The following is an 18,575-nucleotide window of genomic DNA, read 5'->3' on the forward strand; positions in this document are numbered from 1 at the left end:
CACCCCCATCGGCCCTTCATAATTACTGTTGGTTGTTTTGTGTTTTTCCCATCCGTCCACGTCACATAGTGAGGATACCCCCGGCTTCACCCTGTCAAAACCCCAACTCTGGGCGACCCTGGGTTTAGAAACTCCGCCGACTCCCGACGACACGTCCCACTCTCTCCCACTAACGCCGCTTATTTTAGTCGCAGGATCCCCCTACTACAGTTTCAGTGAAAGCCGGAAATTTTCATTTAACTCCCCCGCCCCCCCAACCCCCCGGCCCCGCGCCTTTCTAGCCCCCGACTCGTAGAAGGGAGCTAGGGAGCCCGGAGCTCGGAGCACTGCCGGGGCTCGGCCGCCTCCTTTCTCTCCGGAAGGCTTTACTTTGCACACTTTCTTGCCACTGCGCCACGAGCCCCCAGCCTCGCCGCTGGGTGGGTCTCCGGCAGAGTTGGCTTCTCGGGTCCCTGCCCCCACCCCGCGCGGTCGCCCCCGCTGCCTCCCCGGCTGGGGCCCCCAGCGCAGGCCAGAGCCCCGAGGCCCCCGTCCGCCCCCAGCGAGCGGCGCGGGCGGCGCCCTCCGCCTTCCCTCCGCCCTCCGCCGCTGTGCCCACCCCCTCGCCGGAGAGAGTGCTGGTAACTCCTTCCCCAGAGTCTGATTACCTGCTCCGCGAGGCCGCGGACACGTGCGGAGAGCCGACTGACACTCGCAGCCCCCTCAGGAGGCCCGACGCGACTGAGCCCCTCAGGTGAGGAACTGTGCGCTCCGGTGGGTGGGCTGCCGGGTGGGGGGTCCCTGGGGAGATATGGGGGATTGGCCGGGGTCCGAGGCAGAACTGTGGGTGGGGTAAGTGGAGGCTGGCGGGGGGTGGGGGGAACCTGTGTTTCCCTGGAATCGGCTTTGGTTAACCCCTTACGAACTGAGACGGGGTTGGTTATGGGGGCCAGTTTTGGGGAGCTAGAGGATTCTAATCTGACGAGAGGGGGAGATCCCACGCTAGGGACATCCGCGACACCGAGATCCTGCTTCCACGTATCCGTGCGCACACACACCCACACAGAACACTCCTCATCCAGTTTCTCCAAACGGAACTGGAACTCTACTCGGACATTCACATAATAATTCACATTTAGGGTTCAAAATGCACTGCCTCTAGGGACTCCATGCTGGAGAATGTGCTTGCATTTCCCCCACGAAAACTCCCTCTCCAGCTCGCTGAGGTGTGGGTGTGGGCTCCACCTTCCCCTCCACGAGATAAATGTTAACGCAGGCTTCCTGCGGGCGTGTTATGCACAGAAGAGTACACGCAGCCGGCCGGTGCCCAGGCTTGGAGCCCGGCGAAGACGCACGTTTGCTTTAGTTTCCAAGTTTACTTTCATCATTTAAAATATTGGAGTTAAACACACGCCCTATGGTGAGCAGCCCTTGTCCCCGCAGGGCGCCCGTCCGTGTGCATATGGGCGCATCTGCCTGTGCGCACACACGGGTGTCGCGGTCCCCGGTGTGGCCTCTTGTTGCCGTGCTGGTGGCGACCCTTGTGGTGCTTGGCAGGCTTCGGGAGAGGCGCATGAAGGATTTCATTGAGTGTGAAGACAGAGAGCAGAGACAGAAAGCAGAAGGAGGCGGCTGCAGCCTTTGTAGTCGCGGAGGAATGCGGAAATGTTGAAGCACTATGTCAAACTTTTTTTGAAATGGGGTCAAGTCACATTCAGCCAGCGTGGGAAAGCAACAACAACAACAAAAAAAAAGTGGAGGAGAGGGGGGGAAAAGGCATTGCTGCTCCGGTTTCTCTCCGCCGAAGCCGACCGTCTGGGGGGCGAGTGGGGGGAGAGTCAGGGTAGTGCGGAGCCCGGCGGGGGCAGCAGGCGCAGTTCCCTGCGGGGGGGGGACGTCCCCGACGCTTCTTCCGCTGCGGGGCCGGGGGCGGGCCGGGGGGGGGGGGGGGAGGGGGGGACGCAGGAGAGGCGGGTTGGGCGGCCGGCGGCGGCTCCCCGGCTACCTGTGTGGCCCTCGACCTGGCTCAGACGCCCGGGCAGTCCCTGGGGGCTCTTTCCTAGGCTTTTAAGGAAAGTTCTGAATGGAGTGAGTGCCAGAAGCTCTGCTTTCGCCGCGGTCCGCTCCACCCGCTCATCGTGGGGGTCGCGCCGTTTGTTTAATTCCTGGCAACAGGCGAGCGGGCCAGCGGTTGCGAGGCAGGTAATTCCGAGGTGCCCCGGGAATTCCGGACACGCGGCCAGCGTGGTGAAAGTCCTGCCGAGGCCGCGGCGGCCGTGGGGGAGGGAGGCTCCCTAGGTCCCAGATAGCTGCTGAATGGGGAGGGAAAGTTAGGGTACCCTTCTCCGACGCTTTGTTATGCAGAGGGCTCCGGGGGCGTCCGGCTGCAGACTGGACCCGGCCTTTAGCCGGAGAGGGAATGGGGCAGCCACCTCCGCTACCTACAGCGGGGAGGTCCTGGGAGTGGGAAAAGGTTCGCGAGTCCGGGCCCCGAGGGCAGAGACCTTGTTTCTCACCCCTGGAGGCGCAGGGTTTAACCCCCCACCCCCCACCCTTTGAAAGAGAGGTTGAGTTATGCTCAGGTCGAAATCAATTTAAAACTTCAGGACGAGGCGCGATTAAGCTATCCTCTTCCTGAAATTATTCTTTACGAAGACGACAAGCGAAATTGTGACGAACACCCCTTTCTCCCACCCTTGGGATCCCGCGGGGAACGGTGTCTCCCCTCCCCCAGGACCTCTCGTTCGCCCACCCCCGATTAGCCCCAACCCTCCCGGACCAGATGGCTGGTCTTCCCAAGGTTTCCACCAGGGAGGTCCTCCCAGTCGGAGAGAGAATTCCGTTTCCAACCGAGACTCCTTTACCCTAAAGAGACCATTTGTGTATGCGAGTCGTTTGTAAATGTCTCCTCGTAGAAAAACTGAAAGTAGAAAGAAAGGAAGCAATTTCTGAGCAGATGTCTGACCACCCCTTCTCGCACACTCACAGCATCGGGTTACAGGGTCCTGGGAGCCCCCACCCACATTCTGCGGCCCCACACGGATGGACCCACAGTCCTTCCGCTCCAGCTTGTGCGCGACCCTTGAACGCCCTCCGGCACCCCTGGACCCCATCTCCCTGCACGTCCGGGCCTCAGGAGGCGGGGAGGGTAGCGACGCAACACAATGATATAGGGATAAATATTAAGCCGTGACATTGACGTGCCCGGCGCCTCCCCTCCCCCGCGCTCCCGGCACACTCTGGGCTGCTCGGCACGCCCCCTCCCGTTCCACTGCGTCCCGCGCCGCTCGCTCATCCCCGAGGGGCCCCTGCAACCTCTCCGCGCGAAGACGGCTTCAGCCCTGCAGGGAAAGAAAAGTAACTTCGCTTTTCTCGGAGGAACCAGGAAGGATTAAGCGGCTTGGGAGAGGGCAGGAGCGCGCGGAGGGTAGCGATGGAGGCTTCGTAAAGGAGGAGGAGGGGAGTCTGGAGGAACCCCGAGGAAGGCTTCTGGGCTGTCTGATTGCACTTTCTTCTTATCCTCCCGTCTCCTCCTTTAGGTGCAATGATTCTGGACTGAGACGCGCTTGGGCAGAGGCTATGTAATCGTCTCTGTCTGTGCTGAGGACTTCGCTTCGGGGAGGGAAGAGGAGGGATCGGCTCGCTCCTCAGGCGGCGGCAGCAGCGACTCTGCAGGCGGAGTTTCGCGGAGGCGGCGGCGGCACTAGAGTTACGCCAGCCCCGCGGGGAGGTCGCTCCATCCAGCCTCCTCAGCCGCGAGAGCCCCAGCGCCCGAGCGCCTGAGCCGGCGGGGAGCAAGGAAAGCTAGACCAATCTCCGGGGAGCCCCGGAGTAGGCTAGCGGCGGCCGCCAGCTAGTTGAGCGCACCCCCCGCCCGCCCCAGCGGCGACGCGCCGGGCGGCGTCCAGGCGGCATGGAGAAGGACGGCCTGTGCCGCGCTGACCAGCAGTACGAATGCGTGGCGGAGATCGGGGAGGGCGCCTATGGGAAGGTGTTCAAGGCCCGCGACTTGAAGAACGGAGGCCGTTTCGTGGCGTTGAAGCGCGTGCGGGTGCAGACGGGCGAGGAGGGCATGCCGCTCTCCACCATCCGCGAGGTGGCGGTGCTGAGGCACCTGGAGACCTTCGAGCACCCCAACGTGGTCAGGTGAGCCAGGGAGCTGCGCCCTTGCCGTCTGGGGCCGCGCGCGCAGGGAGGGCCGAGCCGGGAATCCTCAGGCCCAGAAAGGTGTGGGGCAGAGGGCGACTGGGGAGGTCCTGCGCGACCTGTTGGTCTTACAGAGTGAGAGTTAAGTTTTGTCGACAGAGCCGCGAGCCAGAGCCGGTGACCTTGCCACACAGCGAGCCGAAAGACAAGTCAAAAAACATGACCTGCGCAGGCTTCCCTGCAGCTGTGCAACTTAGAAGCGTTTTCTCCCTGCCCTCCCTGAAGGAGGGTCCGGGGGAGGTGGGTGCGTTTTAGGGACACGATAAGCCAACCTGAGACATGCCCCGCTAGCTCCCGCATATTTTTACTGGCCATGCCGTTGGGGAATTTTTGAAAAACCTAGTAGATGAGAGTGGAGAATGAGGATGCTGTGTGGTAATCAGTGGGAACTTTATGGGTGGAGCCTAGTGTAAATCAGGTTAAGAAGATTCATACTCTCAGTTTCTCTTTATTAAAGTTGCGTAATAAGAATGACTCCTGGTGGTCTAAGGAGTTTGAGTGCTGATGCCTAATTTCAAGCAGCGTCATAAAAATTTCTTCCAAAACTGTTATCCCTGTGTCTGTTTTACTTTATATCTCTGGGCGGACATACTCTTTAGACTAATTCTCCAAAGGGTTAAATGTGAGTCCAAGATGTGGGATGGTTAGATCATGAATGTTCTGCCCATGCTTTTCCCAGATGGGTTGTGCGAGTGAGTGGGGAGACAGCAGTTCTTACTCTCTCCTGCGTGGTAACCAGTATTAAATGAAAATGTGTGACTTAGGATAATAGTGTTTTCTTAGTGATCCTGGAATCTCCCCATTGTGTGGTTGACATTGTTTGGTTGTGTCATCCTTTTCCTTTTTAAACAGAGATGCATAGCTTTACATTGAAAAGGAATGCCTTCTACAAATTGGGTTGTACAAAAACTTCTACAAATTGGGTTGTGATTTTACCTTTCTCGATCTTGAGAAAATGTGTAGCAGAAAGATCTTTTTCTCATCCATTTAGGGTTTCTGTTCAACAAATACATGCCTACTGTGTGCGCTGAGGATGAAATTATGTAAATAAGCACAGCTAAATATTTTTGTAAAAAGTCAAACAATTTAACATTAGTCATCAAAGTGGAGAGACCCAAGACTGACCTTTGAAATACCAAACTCTCTACAGACTTAGAGAGACCAAGTAGCTACAGAATCTTCCTCTGAGGTTTTAACTTGTCTCCTCTTTTCCCAGGCTGGTGATTTGTGCAGTGCTTTGTTCTCAACGCAGTTTAGACTGAAGCTAGAAAGCATCAAAGAATCATAAATACATAAATAAGGCAGTAAATGGTTATGTAGTTAGAACCGCATTATACCTCTGCTTTAGCTAGTGAAGGAAGGACAAAAGATACTGAGATTGCGAAAATGAGTGTTTTGGAAGATGAGATTATATATAAAAAAGCTATAGATGACTTTTTTAGTGTGTATTTTCTTTGTTAAAAACAACAAAATCCCTTTTGGGGGCTCTTTGTGATATTGGAGGGAAAAGGAGAGGGTACATTTCATTTAGCCCCCTATAACTCAGTTGTCGTCCCAGAGGAATCACCTGAATACATACCGAAGGATGAATTCCACCACTACAATTTTAAGACGAAAAGTTCTTGTTTTATTTTGTCTGTTACCTATGGAGTTTCCAATTAAGGGTCATTATCATGTGTATGAATGAATAATGTCCCTCCAACACAGAGGTACTACGGAGGCACCCCTGTATAACACTATTGTTTACAAAGCTCACGCCATTCTTATAACAGAGGCACACTTTCTGCCATTGTGCTTGTAGATTTTGTCTGATCCATCCTATTCTCTTGATTTATCCTCCTGAGATTGATGTGTTTCTAGACGTTTCTAACTGACCCATGAGTTGGATTCTGTACTGTGAATTCCAGGAGAATATACTTATGAACTGAAGACAAAGGCATTGTTTTCTGAAGTTATTTTACATGTTTACTGGCACCTTTTACATGATGGCACCTACCTGTTAAAGTCGTGAGAATAAAATGAGATGATGTATGTGAAAGCACTTTGTAAATGTAAACGTACTTCAGATATCTAAAGGATTGTTTGCATTTCAGCAGATTAGTGGGTCTCTTGCCATGGAGCAACTTCACAGGGGGGAGTCAACTCACCTGACCTTTTTTGTAGAACAAATGGTATTCAAACCCAGACATTACAGGTTCTGGAACCGAGAAGGTACTTGAGGATAATTAGCCTGTAGGATGTCAGAAACGACTGTCAGTCACCGAGCCATGAAATTCAGTGTTACTTGAGGAAATTATTGATGTTGTCACCCTCATGAGCTACAGATCTTCATTCCCTTTTTGTTTCCTTCCTATTTCTTCTCTTTTGCCTCTGTCTTGGAACAACCATTGGTCCCTATGACTTGCTTGGCCAGACTAAGAATTCTGGATTTTAGAGGTTGCTAATATTTGCTCAGACAGGGTCAGGAAATAAGGATAGTTGACAGCAATTCTTTTCTTTCCAAGGGAGAGTTGTCAAAGTTGGGTCCCCAAACCTGTGATTTATTATTGCCCCTAGGATTAGTTTTACAGTCTTAAGCCTAGTTCTTTAATGGTTTCTTAAAAGGGCAGATGCTTTTATAAGTACCTTCAAGTCGTAAGTAATTGATCATAATTATAGGCCCTCCCCACAGATAGTTAAGCCTCTAAGCTAACAGGAGCATAATACACATATTAGTTTTTTCAAAAGTTTAAGATTCAATTTTGGTGGATTTGCCAGAAAAGCTGACTTGTTATTGCTGGCACTGGTACTGCCTGCATGCACAGGGATAATGACTTGAAATTCTTGCTTACCTGCACTTGATGTATCCCAGGCCCTCACTTGATCAGCCAGTCAGTGTGTGGGAAGTAAATCTACTCTTTTTTTACATTTGGTAATTCCAAATCCTGGAACCTTTGCCAGAATAAGACTTCACTGTGAACCTGTGTTGGAGTTTCTGCACTGCACAAATGGATCCTGTTTTAACAGCCTGAACTAAAAACAAGAGATAACATAATAGCATGTTTTGTCAGCAGTCAGTTCATTCACCAAATATTTACTGAGGGTCTACTATGTGCCAGACTCTTCTAGAAGTTGGGAATATAGCAATGAACAAGCCTGGAAAAGTCTCTGCACTTGTAGAACTTGCCTTGTAATGAGATGAGCAGTTCTTTCTTCTCTTTAAAAATTTACTCATCTTTATTTTAATTGCCTTGTTTTGTTACACTTAACCAGTTTTATAGAACAGATATTTCTGATAATCCAGTTACCAGGAATTTCCTGATTGAGTAGGCAACATAACCAAAAGGCTAATCGGAATCAAGTGCCTTTTGAAGATTAAATTTTACCTTGGGGACATAGGGATTGATCTATATGAGATACTGACACATAGCTAATATAAGTGAACATTTGAGCTCCATTTATTCAAAAAGGATTTAGGAAGGGCATGTGCTTAGAAACCATGGGGCTGGGTGCTGGGAAAGATACCTGGGTAAGTCACACCTGGCTACTCCTGAAGCAGTTCTTCCCATGTTTGAAGGAATAAGATGATCACCATAACCCTGATACATGACTGGATCATGTGCTGTAAGAAAGATACAAGCAAGTGCTTACCTGTATTGTCTCTAGGGATTAAATTTGTTAGTGTAACAGTGAAAGCAATTCAAATTCAAGTATTGGCTCTGGAAACTAAAAGTCATTACTATCAGTGAATAAACTTGTGATGTTTAAATATTATAATTAGAATATTTAGTCACTGCTTTAAAAACAAAACAAAACAAAAAAACCAAAGAAAAGGCTGTAAAGCTTAATGATTATTCAAGGAGAGTTTTCTAATTTTCTCTCTCTTTTAAAGCTCTTAGTAATATATAGCATAAAAGATGAGTAAAATTAAGATTTTCTCTAGAAAACCTAATTGTTAACAGGGTGAAGGAAACATTACATATTTGACTCTGTAAAGCCGGGTCTTCAATTGGATTAGTTCATGAGAATCCTTCTGAATAAAATTGCTATTTGTGTGGTTGAATAATACATTTACTAGGGCTTTTTTCAATAAAAGCAGGAAAAGCAGGAATTTAATTCTCCTTTTAAATATCAGTATGTTAAAAGTATGTTTCTTCTTTCTGTCTCTGAGAGTTCCTTGAAAAGTTTCTAATTTATCAAGGTTGTTTAGTAAATAAACATTTTCACAGTGGTATTCTGCTCATTTTTTGTTTCTGCAGAAGAACTTGATAATACTGAATTTTTGACATTGCAGTTACATCCCTTTTTATACAACTATTATCAACATAGAATTATTAGAATCTCTCTGTGGAATCAAGGACAAAAAAGGTCTATAAGAGGAAAACTTGTATAAACTTGAATATCTTTGGGGATATTTTCCTATGTTTAAGACATGGGTAAATGAATATTTATGCAAATAGGTTCCTATTAAAAATAAATTATTTATTTTTTAAAAAAGCAAATGCCTCACTATTAATGATATCTTAGGAAAGATTTTTAAGAAGGAAACACACCATACATACAGCCTATCATTGTAAAACCATGGATATTAGGGTTGGAAGACACTCTGGAGGTCAAGCTACTTGTCTATCATGCCATTTTAAAGTTACTGACTTGTTCTTAAAACTAAGTAGCAATTTTTGTTTGTTTGTTTGATGAAAGCAGTTAAATCAGGCGAGTACATTTCTAGTTTGGAAAAAATAAACTATATGTAGACAAAAGTGACAGTTTGTCAGGAATAAATGACATAACAATAAGTGAATAACAATTCAGGAAATTCCTGAATTCTGCAATATGCCATACTGAAGTTTTCCCTACAAAAGTGTTATTCCAGTAAATTCTCCTTTTAAGGACGTTGTGCTATAATTATGATAATTTAAATTAATTATAGTAATTTAAAATAGCTATAGTTAAATGATAATACAGGTAAATAATATAGGTAATTCATTAATAATATTGAATTCATTTTAGACAAAGAGGAATAGGAAAAATTGAAATGCTTAGTACTTGTCTGATGAATGGAATATTACATAATGTGACTCTGGCACATGATATAACATTCTGGTTAATGAAATAAACATCATAATACTTAAAAATTAGATGGCATAACAACCATCAGACACATAAGCAAATATGTGTTTTCCATGCCTCCTGAGGAACTAATCACACTGTTGCTTTCTCTTGAGGTTCAGATGAGTTGCTCTGTCTTCATAGGAAGTAAATTAATTCCGAGCTTCTTGATGTAACAGAACACAGCAGAGATGAAATCTGGGTGTCAGTGAATTGCTAACAGGAGAAGGTAGTGTGTATAATGTTGGGCTTTGTCCAAGATCCAGGAGGCACCACTGAAAACGCACCAGGGGTTGATAACAAGCATTCTTACATGAAGGTCACCATTTGAGTGATGATCCATAGATGCTAGGTTTGGTGGAGCAGACAGGCCAGCAGTCAGAGAGAAGGTTTTTCCAAGAGCTGCTAGGTAGTTGTCTTGAATATCACCAGTTTGCTGCCATACCTGATTTTCATTTTACCAGCTGCACATGTAGCTCGCCGGTAAGGCATGAGGCAGGAATCTGTGCAAGTGTACATTGGTAGTCTGGAAGTCCATTTGAGTCAGGATTATTATGAAACATTTTTGACCATCTCCTTTGTCTATAGTAGTTTGCTGAAATTTGGACATCTACTGGCTTTGTAATTTAAGTAGCTTTTAAATTATTCCTATTCTCTGGCCTTCCTAAAGGATTTAGTTCAGTAGAATTAGAATCACAGCATAGGATTTTTTTAATTGGAAGAAGTCTTAGATTTAACCTAGTCCAACTCCCTTTGATCTGTTTAATAATAATAAAATTTGAGTTGTTTTATGAATGCAAAAAATTATCAGATTATTAGTGAACAGTTTTATTCTGTGATTATATGCATTATAGATATAAACTGATTGAGGATGGCTAAGATTCAGACAGAGGTTTATATTAAACATTAGCAGGACAGAATGACTGATGGTCATTGCAAATACCAGAAAAAAAAATTCCTTGAGGTGTAAAAGTATTTTCAGTTTAGTGACTTTATGTTTGCTGACTTGAGGACCAGGATTGTGTATTTTATATCCATAAATAACAAGGTGTCTATAACCATTAGTTAACCCGTATATGTTTCCTGATTGATTGAATTAATTAAGTCAAATAAATTAAATTTTAAGCCCCTTAGATGAGCACTTTTCATCCTTTTAGAGTTGTATACCGCATTAGCAAGTATCTTGGACTGTTGACATTGAGAGATCTATGGATATTAACTGTAAGGCATACATACATGAAGTCTATTTAGTAAGAGTCTTCAAATACTTATTCATATTTAAACTTTTCCTGACTATCCATTTTTTATCTTCAGGATTGTACTAGCTTCGGCTTTGACAGGATATTCTCATGTTCTTCCTCTGAATTTGTTAATGTGTATCCTACAGATAAATGAACTACTCCATTTGCCCTAATGGACTTCTTGCCATCCACGTCTGTAACTTTAATTTGAACAGATCTCTGAACGTGCACTTGGTGCCTCTCCTGCACCACTCTCCACCTGTTGAAATTCTGCTTATCCTTCAGGGCCAACCTCAAACATCACTTTCTTTTTTCTGTATTCCTTAATACCTCAATTTGGATAACATTTCTGCTTCCTTTGAGTCCTGGTAACTTTGGACCTCCTTTATGGCACTTAGCATATATCTGCCACCTTCTATTATTTCTGTTAGGTAAGATGGAATGTTAAGTCCCTTGACAGACCTCTTCTGACTCTCTACTCTTTCACACCCCATTTGTAAGCTCTTTAAGGCAGAGAGTGTCTTGTGATCATGTCCGTTTATACCCTATATCCAGTGAATATAAGGTGCATATGTAACAAGTAAGTGAAATCATTGAAAGGGGGTCCAGTTATAAAGGAGGACACCGTATGAATTATTTCTATCATGTGAATTAATGTTAATACTACAGAGTGTCAAGGAGAGAGAATGGATCTGTATATTGGATTACACTTACTGGGTTTCCTGGGAAATAATTTAGGAAATGCTGAAAAAAGGAAGTTTCATTTTTGTTTTACTCCAATCTATACAGTTTATATGAAAGTGAGTTTTAAAGTTTAAGTAATTCATTCTTATAGTTAACCGTGCAACCTTGGACTTAATTTATATACTGCAAAGAAGACATTAACATTAGGAAATGAGCATACATTCAGCACAAGCTGAAAATGATTTGAACATTTCAAATGTAAGAAAGTAAGGTATTATAAATACATTTTGATCAATTGCTTGAATTCTTTTATTTTTCCCATTAATTTTAATTTCTTTGGCTCTCAATAGTGGAAAACCTGTTAGAGCAGAATTAGGTAAAACCTTCCTAATAATTTCTGTAAAAGATGATTCTGAATCTAATTTAAGCCTTGTCTTCTACTTCTATTCATAATTTGTGTACAGAGAATTTAGATTCCATCTTGACAAACTGGTAGATTTAGTTAAGAAGTATTCTTCCGGACAGGCGCGGTGGCTCAAGCCTGTAATCCCAGCACTTTGGGAGGCCGAGACGGGCAGATCACGAGGTCAGGAGATCGAGACCATCCTGGCTAACACGGTGAAACCCCGTCTCTACTAAAAAAAATACAAAAAAAACTAGCCGGGCGAGGTGGCGGCGCATGTAGTCCCAGCTACTCGGGAGGCTGAGGCAGGAGAATGGCGGGAACCCGGGAGGCGGAGCTTGCAGTGAGCTGAGATCTGGAAAAGGAAAAAAAAAAAAAAAAAAGAAGTATTCTTCCAGTTTAAACTCATTCCAGTTTCTTAAGACACACATGGTTGGTGTGTGTGTGTGTGTGTGTGTGTGTGTGCGCACGCGTGTGCATGCAGAACAGTGGAGTACAAGATTCTTGAAAGAAGGGACTGTGTTGTCTTGTTCCTTGCAGTATCCCAAGCATTTAGCATGATGTCTGGCGTCTTTTAACCCTGAATAAGTATTTGTGAATGATAGAATATGTGTCATTTAGAAATTCAGAATTTAATTTTTTTTAGTTAGAAATGAGTAATCATGTCTGAAAATACAGGTGAGGTCTCTAGCATTCACCAAGTATTTTTGAACATCTGCTATATTCAACGCCTTGTTAAATGGGATTAAGGCAGTAGTCACAAAAAGTGCATATGGAAATGTTTACCAAACAAATGGTATGAGGTCTGGAATTTGTTTCAAAATGGGGTAGAGATGCAATAAGAGTGGCCTATGAGTTGATCACTGTTGAAACTGTGGAGTTTTATTATACTAGTCTCTCTGCATTTATATATGTTTGAAATTTTCCATAACAGTAAGTTTTTTAAATATTCCTGCTTATGGACTAGGAGTCAGAAAACTGATTCTTATCCTGATTCCTCTACTTATTATTTTATAGTTGAGTGACCTAGGGTAAATTCCTCATGTCTCTTGGCTGCCATATCCCCACAATAAAATAGGAATTACTACTAGTCTTTAGACCTTAGTAGTTTACTCTGATCAAATGAAATTATGTACACAAAGATCCAATATTATACAAATATAAGGTATTTTTAACAAAATGAATTCCTGCTCTCAAGTAGTTTATAATTTCCTGGAGGAAACTGACATGTACATAGATATCTGTATTACTGATTGGTAGCACTTTCCATTGCACCTCACATTGTGAAAGTATGAATGGAGCTAGGTATTTCTGAAAAGATGTGTATTGAGTTTATAATAATTAAAGTAAAATACAATCTTTCATTTGGTATTGGATATTGGTGTTGTGTTTACCCAGTGCTCTTTCCTGTTTATTAATGGGTTTATTGTGGGAGTGTCTGTGGACCAAATGCTCCTGAGAACACATTGTCAAAACTGATGGGAGCTTGATGATTTCTTCTGTATTTCACTATTCAGATTAACCCAAAGAGGAGTTGGATTCTTTCCTTGTTCTTTCTCTTTCTTTTTTTTTTTTTTTAAATTTCAAAATCTCAAACAGAATTTTTCATTTTTATGTCACACATCGGAATTTCTGCTTGTTTATTTTCTGAGGCTGTTCCTATGGCGTGACTGCCTTATGACATTTAAAATTTTGTTTTGTATCCTCGGTTTAAATCATTAAGATTTCTGTTCACAGCAATGAAGCAGTTCTCTTTTAGGGGCACTAATCTTAGTGAATTTGCTTTCTTTTTATTTCTTTTGTTTCCTTTTATGGCAAAGTAATCTCATAATTTCTTTGGTAGAATTTCCTAATGATTAGGAAAAAAACATTTATTTTTCCTAAAATACTTTTATTTTTAGAAGGTACAAAGTATAAAGTTAGGAACATTAACACTCACACCTTTCCAGCAGCACAACAAGAAAAACAAAAGACCAAGCACAGTGGCTCACACCTGTAATTCTAGCACTTTGGGAGGCTAGGGCGGGAAGATCGCTTGAGCCTAGAAGTTAGAGAGCAGCCTGGGCAACATAGGGAGACCCTGTCTCTACAAATAATAAGAACTTTTTCTGGAAAAAAGGTATCTTTGCATTTCAAGGGTAGACTTTTAAGCTTTAGTTTAAAAGTTTAGTTTACTCAGACCAGTACATTTTAAAACTTTTTAGAAGAACCCAAGAGACTGAGTCATTTCAAGTTGGGAGTTTTAGCTGATAATACATTTCAACCATGTAGAATCACTTTAAAAAGTTATTAAATAACCTTGGGTAAAATGGGATATTTTCTTATTGAACCATGAGAAACCAAGAGACAGATTTGGAGACTGGGCTAGAAGGGACTCCCAGTGCCGATCATGAATGAAATACATTTAAATAATGTTAAGTTCCCTTGAACTGGGAGAACATAGCTTCTTTGAAATGACACTTTTTTTTTTTAACGTATTAAGACACAAAAGAAGAGTTGTAACATTCTGCTTATTCTTACAAATTATTTTAAGCCCATGGAACTTAATCAGTGGCTCTTTAAATTCTAGCTGATTAGACTAGAACTGATGCCGTTTGGGTTCTCAGCTAAAGTTTTGTGAAGGGAATAAGTCTATTTCACAGACATTACTCCTCAAGTGTTGACTGACCCAAAGTGATGGAACTGATTTCAAAGAGAACTGTATGAATGTGACTGACTCGGTGGTACCAATCCAATCCTAGAAAAACTAGACTTTTGAGATGAGTCGAGAAGCATCTTTGTTTAGGAAAGATGGTATAGGTTTTTTTTTTTCTTTTCTTTTTTCACTTTAGTTGATAAAAGTAAGAGGTGAATCGATCATTAGGCAAATAGAAAATGGTCTAGAGATGTATTTAATGTATTTATGTATCTGAAAGCACAACATGCTCATTGAAAGAAGGGAAGGAGGTGGCAGAAGATAAGCTAAGTTAAGGTAGCAGTGAGAGAGAAAATAGAAAAAACAGTAAGAGAACTTGGGATAGCGAGTAGATCTGAAGTTTCCTGATAAACTTCAAAATCTGAAACCTAGTGATCTGAAAGTATATGAAAATTCTGCCATATTTAGGAAGCCCTCAAACCAGTGCTTATGGAATGAGTAAACTCAGATTATCATTCTTACAATTCTGCAAAAATAAAATGGCATTGCTGTCTGCTTTTTCTTGAGCACCTAATTTTAATCATTTTTGCATTGCTCAGTGTGCCTAACACTCAATTATCTGTTGAATATTTGTGTCAATTAATGTTGAATGTCAGCTTCCCATTAGAATATAAGCTCCCTGAGGGCAGGAATTTTTGTTTTGCTCACTGCATTATCTCCAGCATCCAGAACACTGCCTGGTAAATATCAGTTGAGGAAATGACTGACTGAATAAATAGTTAAGCCATGACTAAAGATTACTGTTTTCACAGTAACTTTATTGACAGTAAAAATGTAAATTAACACTACAATTTATTAGATATTTTATTTTTCTATTCAGTCAGTATTGCATTTAAAACTCTTCAAAATTATATAGTCTCTAATAGGTAGTAAATTGGATTCTGACCTAGGAATTAGGAGTTATTTAATAATGTAATGATTGGCAAGTAGATTGGACACTGAGATATACCCTTTCTAAGCTAATTCTTCCACTACTGTTTTCATTAAATTATGAACATAATTTTATGCCAATATTAAGTGATATTTTAGTGATATTTTAAATCATCATATCAGTTTTTGCAGATTCAATTTACATGTTTTGATGGAAATTTGTGAACATGGTTTAGGATTCTCTGGGCTGTGACTGCTCATTTTTGTTTTACTCTAAAATAAGTTATATTAAAATATGACTTCTGAAGAGTCATATTTTATCTTTCCCTAAAGAGCTTTATATAAATGGCCATACCTGTCCTTAGAAGTAGGGATGCCCATGTAATATGTATGTCATATTAAAATACTGACATACATTCCCCTAAAGAGCCTTGTATAAATGGCTGTAGCTGCCTTTACAAGCAGTGAAGCCCAAGTGGCCAGTCCCATTATGAACCTTGTCCCATTACTCCTATTTGGGGCTACCATTCCAAGCCCCTTCCTCCTCTGCTTAGAATAGTTGATTGTGATCACATAATGGGTTGTGACATCACTGATAATACTAATATATTACATAGCAATAAACTAATTATATATATATAAATTTATATAACATATAGTAATAAAAGAATTAAGGAAAAGAAAGGGAAAGAAGGAAGGAAGAGAGGGTGTAATAGAATAGAAAAGAAAAAAACTTGCGGTGTTCCCAGTGAATTGTCAGATACGTTGCAAGGAAGTTGTTAATAGAGTACCAAAGTTTGCAGGTGAGGAGAGTTATTTGCAGCTTTTTGTTTAAAATAATTATATTTTTCTATTAAAGCAATGTTTCTGGTTAATATTGCTATGTAGTAAATTACTCCAACATGTAGGGGGCTTAAAACAGCCATTGTCTTATATCCATGAATTTAGCAGGCAGGGAATTAAGACAGAGCACAGTGAGAATGGCATATCTCTGTTCCAAGATGTCTGGGACATCAGCTGGAAATGACTCAAAAACTGGGAGTTTGATTAATCTAGGTGTCTTCACTTTCAAGCCTGGTGGTTCATGCAAGTTGGTTGGCAAAGGCTGGGATCTGAGCTCGGGTTTTTGAGCAGAGCATCTATACTGACCTACACCAGGTGGCCTGGACTTCCATTCAGCATCAAAGCTTCAGAATAGTTGAACGTACATACATGTTGGCTCATGGCTCTAAAAGTTAGTGTCCCTGAGAACAAGCAGTGTTCATTATGCCACATTTTGTTGTTTACATTTGAGTTCAAAGCCCCAGAGATTCAAGAGGTAGAGACATACACCACCTCTTAATGGAAGGAATATTAAATAATTTCCACTTCCCCACCCCCAGCTTTTTTGTAATCATGGCATTAATACCAATACTAAATAGTATGAAAGGGCTTGTGGTAAAAAAGGCAAAGCTCCTGCCCCAACTATCCCTATTCCCAGTACTCAGATACAACTTCTTTTCACTGTCTGTTTTTGGTGCTTCTGTTTATGGTATCCATAAATTTAGATAATATGCTGTTGCTCTAGTTCTTGATATTTAAACCTCAGTAATATCTGTTGACTTTCTACTCTGAAAAATGAGAACTTAGCTTGTTAATACTACTGTGTATTTCCTTCACTTTCTGTGAGATAGGGATATTTTTATTTCATATAATAATTTCAAATAATATCCCTAAACTTCAATTTTTTTGTTCTTTCACTTTAGGCAGTATCTCTTAATTCTCCATTTAGCAAGAGGAGAATATTTTATCCCCCTAACCTTTCTTCCACTTATGTTCTCCCTTTAACATCACAATTTCTATCAGCTACTTTGCTAAAATTGTTTATTTGCATTCTGTTCCGCACTGCAACAGAGGCTTCCCTGCTTTTTCTAAAAGTTGACCCTTGCAAGTTGAACACTGGTAAACAGTGCTTACATTCTTCTAATTATATATAGAGAGTTCAGTGCTAGGCCAGATACTCAGCCTGTGTGTTTCCTTCTCTCCAGGTTCAACATCATAACCCTATGAAGCGGATGGAGTCCTTCTTTCTTAAAAACAGACATCTAGATTCTCTTTTCTTATTCTGCATCACTTGTTTAAAATATGCCCTATTTTAGTGTACTTTGTATTCAGGCTATGACTTTCTTGTATCATTTTGTTTTTCCTGGAGTTTCTGATTGCCTTTTTATTTTTTCTTGCCACGTTTGCCTTTATCACAAACTGTGTTCTCCAGAAATATTTTGTGTCTGCCTATGATGGGCTCCCCCCGACCATTTAATTTGCTAGGCATTCTGTAGAATCTTTCTAAGTGCAGATTTGCTTCATTTTATTTTTTTTAATGACTTCTTCTTCATAATTTGTTCTATTCTCTTTGCAAGGTTCTTCTGTTAGATATTTGATCTTGCAGTTGGGATCTCTGTGTCTCTTCTTTTAATCTGCTTTCTAATCTCTTTTCTCTGGTTTGTGCTTTGTATTCTGAAAAAATTTCTATATTATTTTCCAAATGTCTGCTGAATTTACTCTTGGTAATTAATATTTTTAACTTCAAAATATCATTTTTTGTTCTCCACTTGTTGGTTTTTAAAACATCCTCCTCTGGTTTTCTGTAATATTTCTTTGCATTGCTGTGAATTTTCTTAAAGACCTCCACATTATCTCTGTTTCTGTCAGTGTTTAGATTTTTGGTTAACTTTTTGTTTTTCCTGTGGCTGGATTTTTAAAATGCCTGGTGTATAATTTTTATACAGTAAAATACACCCATTTTAAGTGTGTGCTTTTTATGAGTTTTCACAAATTTGTTCACCTACTAACCACCACCACAATCAATATCTAAAGTACTCCCATTATCCTATAGGGCCCTTTGCAGTAAATCTCCTCCCTCTACCAGGACCCCTGCCAATTTAATCTTCTTTCTGTCATTATAGGTTAGATTTGTCCTTTCTAGAGTTTCATATACACAGTATCAAAGAGTATTATGTTCTATTATATCTGGCTTTCATGGATAGTGTTTTTGAGATTCATTTATGTTGTTGACTGTTGTGAGTAGTTCATTTTCCATCATATAGATTTACCACAATTTGTTTATTGTTATTTGTTATTGTTCCCCTGCTGATGATCATTTCTGTTGTTTCCAGTTTGGGATTGTTATGAATAATGCTGTTGTGAATATTTGTGTACAGGTCTTTGTATTGATATGACATATGCCTCCTTTGTATGGTAAATACCTATAGGTAGATTGCTGACTGGTATGGCAATTGTGTATTTAATTTTTTTTTTTTTTTTTTGAGGAGGAGTCTCGCTCTGTCGCCCGGGCTGGAGTGCAGTGGCTGGATCTCAGCTCACTGCAAGCTCCGCCTCCTGGATTTACGCCATTCTCCTGCCTCAGCCT

The 18,575-nt window shown here is 42.0% G+C and overlaps 1 protein-coding gene and 1 long non-coding RNA gene across 5 annotated transcripts in view; one reads left to right on the forward strand and one right to left on the reverse strand.

The window, feature by feature from the left end:
* LOC111552476 overlaps window positions 1-728 on the reverse strand; it is a 77,821-nt gene extending 77,093 nt beyond the window's left edge. Inside the window, exon 1 of the long non-coding RNA XR_002734640.1 lies at window positions 648-728. This is a non-coding gene — a long non-coding RNA (uncharacterized LOC111552476). The remainder of the gene's footprint in view (window positions 1-647) is intronic.
* Window positions 584-18,575, forward strand: part of CDK6 (cyclin dependent kinase 6) — a 235,550-nt gene continuing 217,558 nt past the window's right edge. Inside the window, exons 1-2 of one of the 4 annotated variants that reach the window (XM_023226729.2) lie at window positions 584-733; window positions 3,519-4,125. In XM_023226729.2, coding sequence (XP_023082497.1) covers window positions 3,893-4,125 — 233 coding nt within the window. In that variant the 5' untranslated portion in view covers window positions 584-733; window positions 3,519-3,892. Of the gene's footprint in view, window positions 734-1,921; window positions 2,182-3,244; window positions 3,407-3,518; window positions 4,126-18,575 lie in introns of those variants that run through there. The other 3 variants (XM_023226733.2, XM_023226731.2, XM_023226732.2) reach the window with 3 other exon arrangements.

This window comes from Piliocolobus tephrosceles, chromosome 8, assembly GCF_002776525.5.
Source record: "Piliocolobus tephrosceles isolate RC106 chromosome 8, ASM277652v3, whole genome shotgun sequence".
Classification (NCBI taxonomy): Eukaryota; Metazoa; Chordata; class Mammalia; order Primates; family Cercopithecidae; genus Piliocolobus; species Piliocolobus tephrosceles.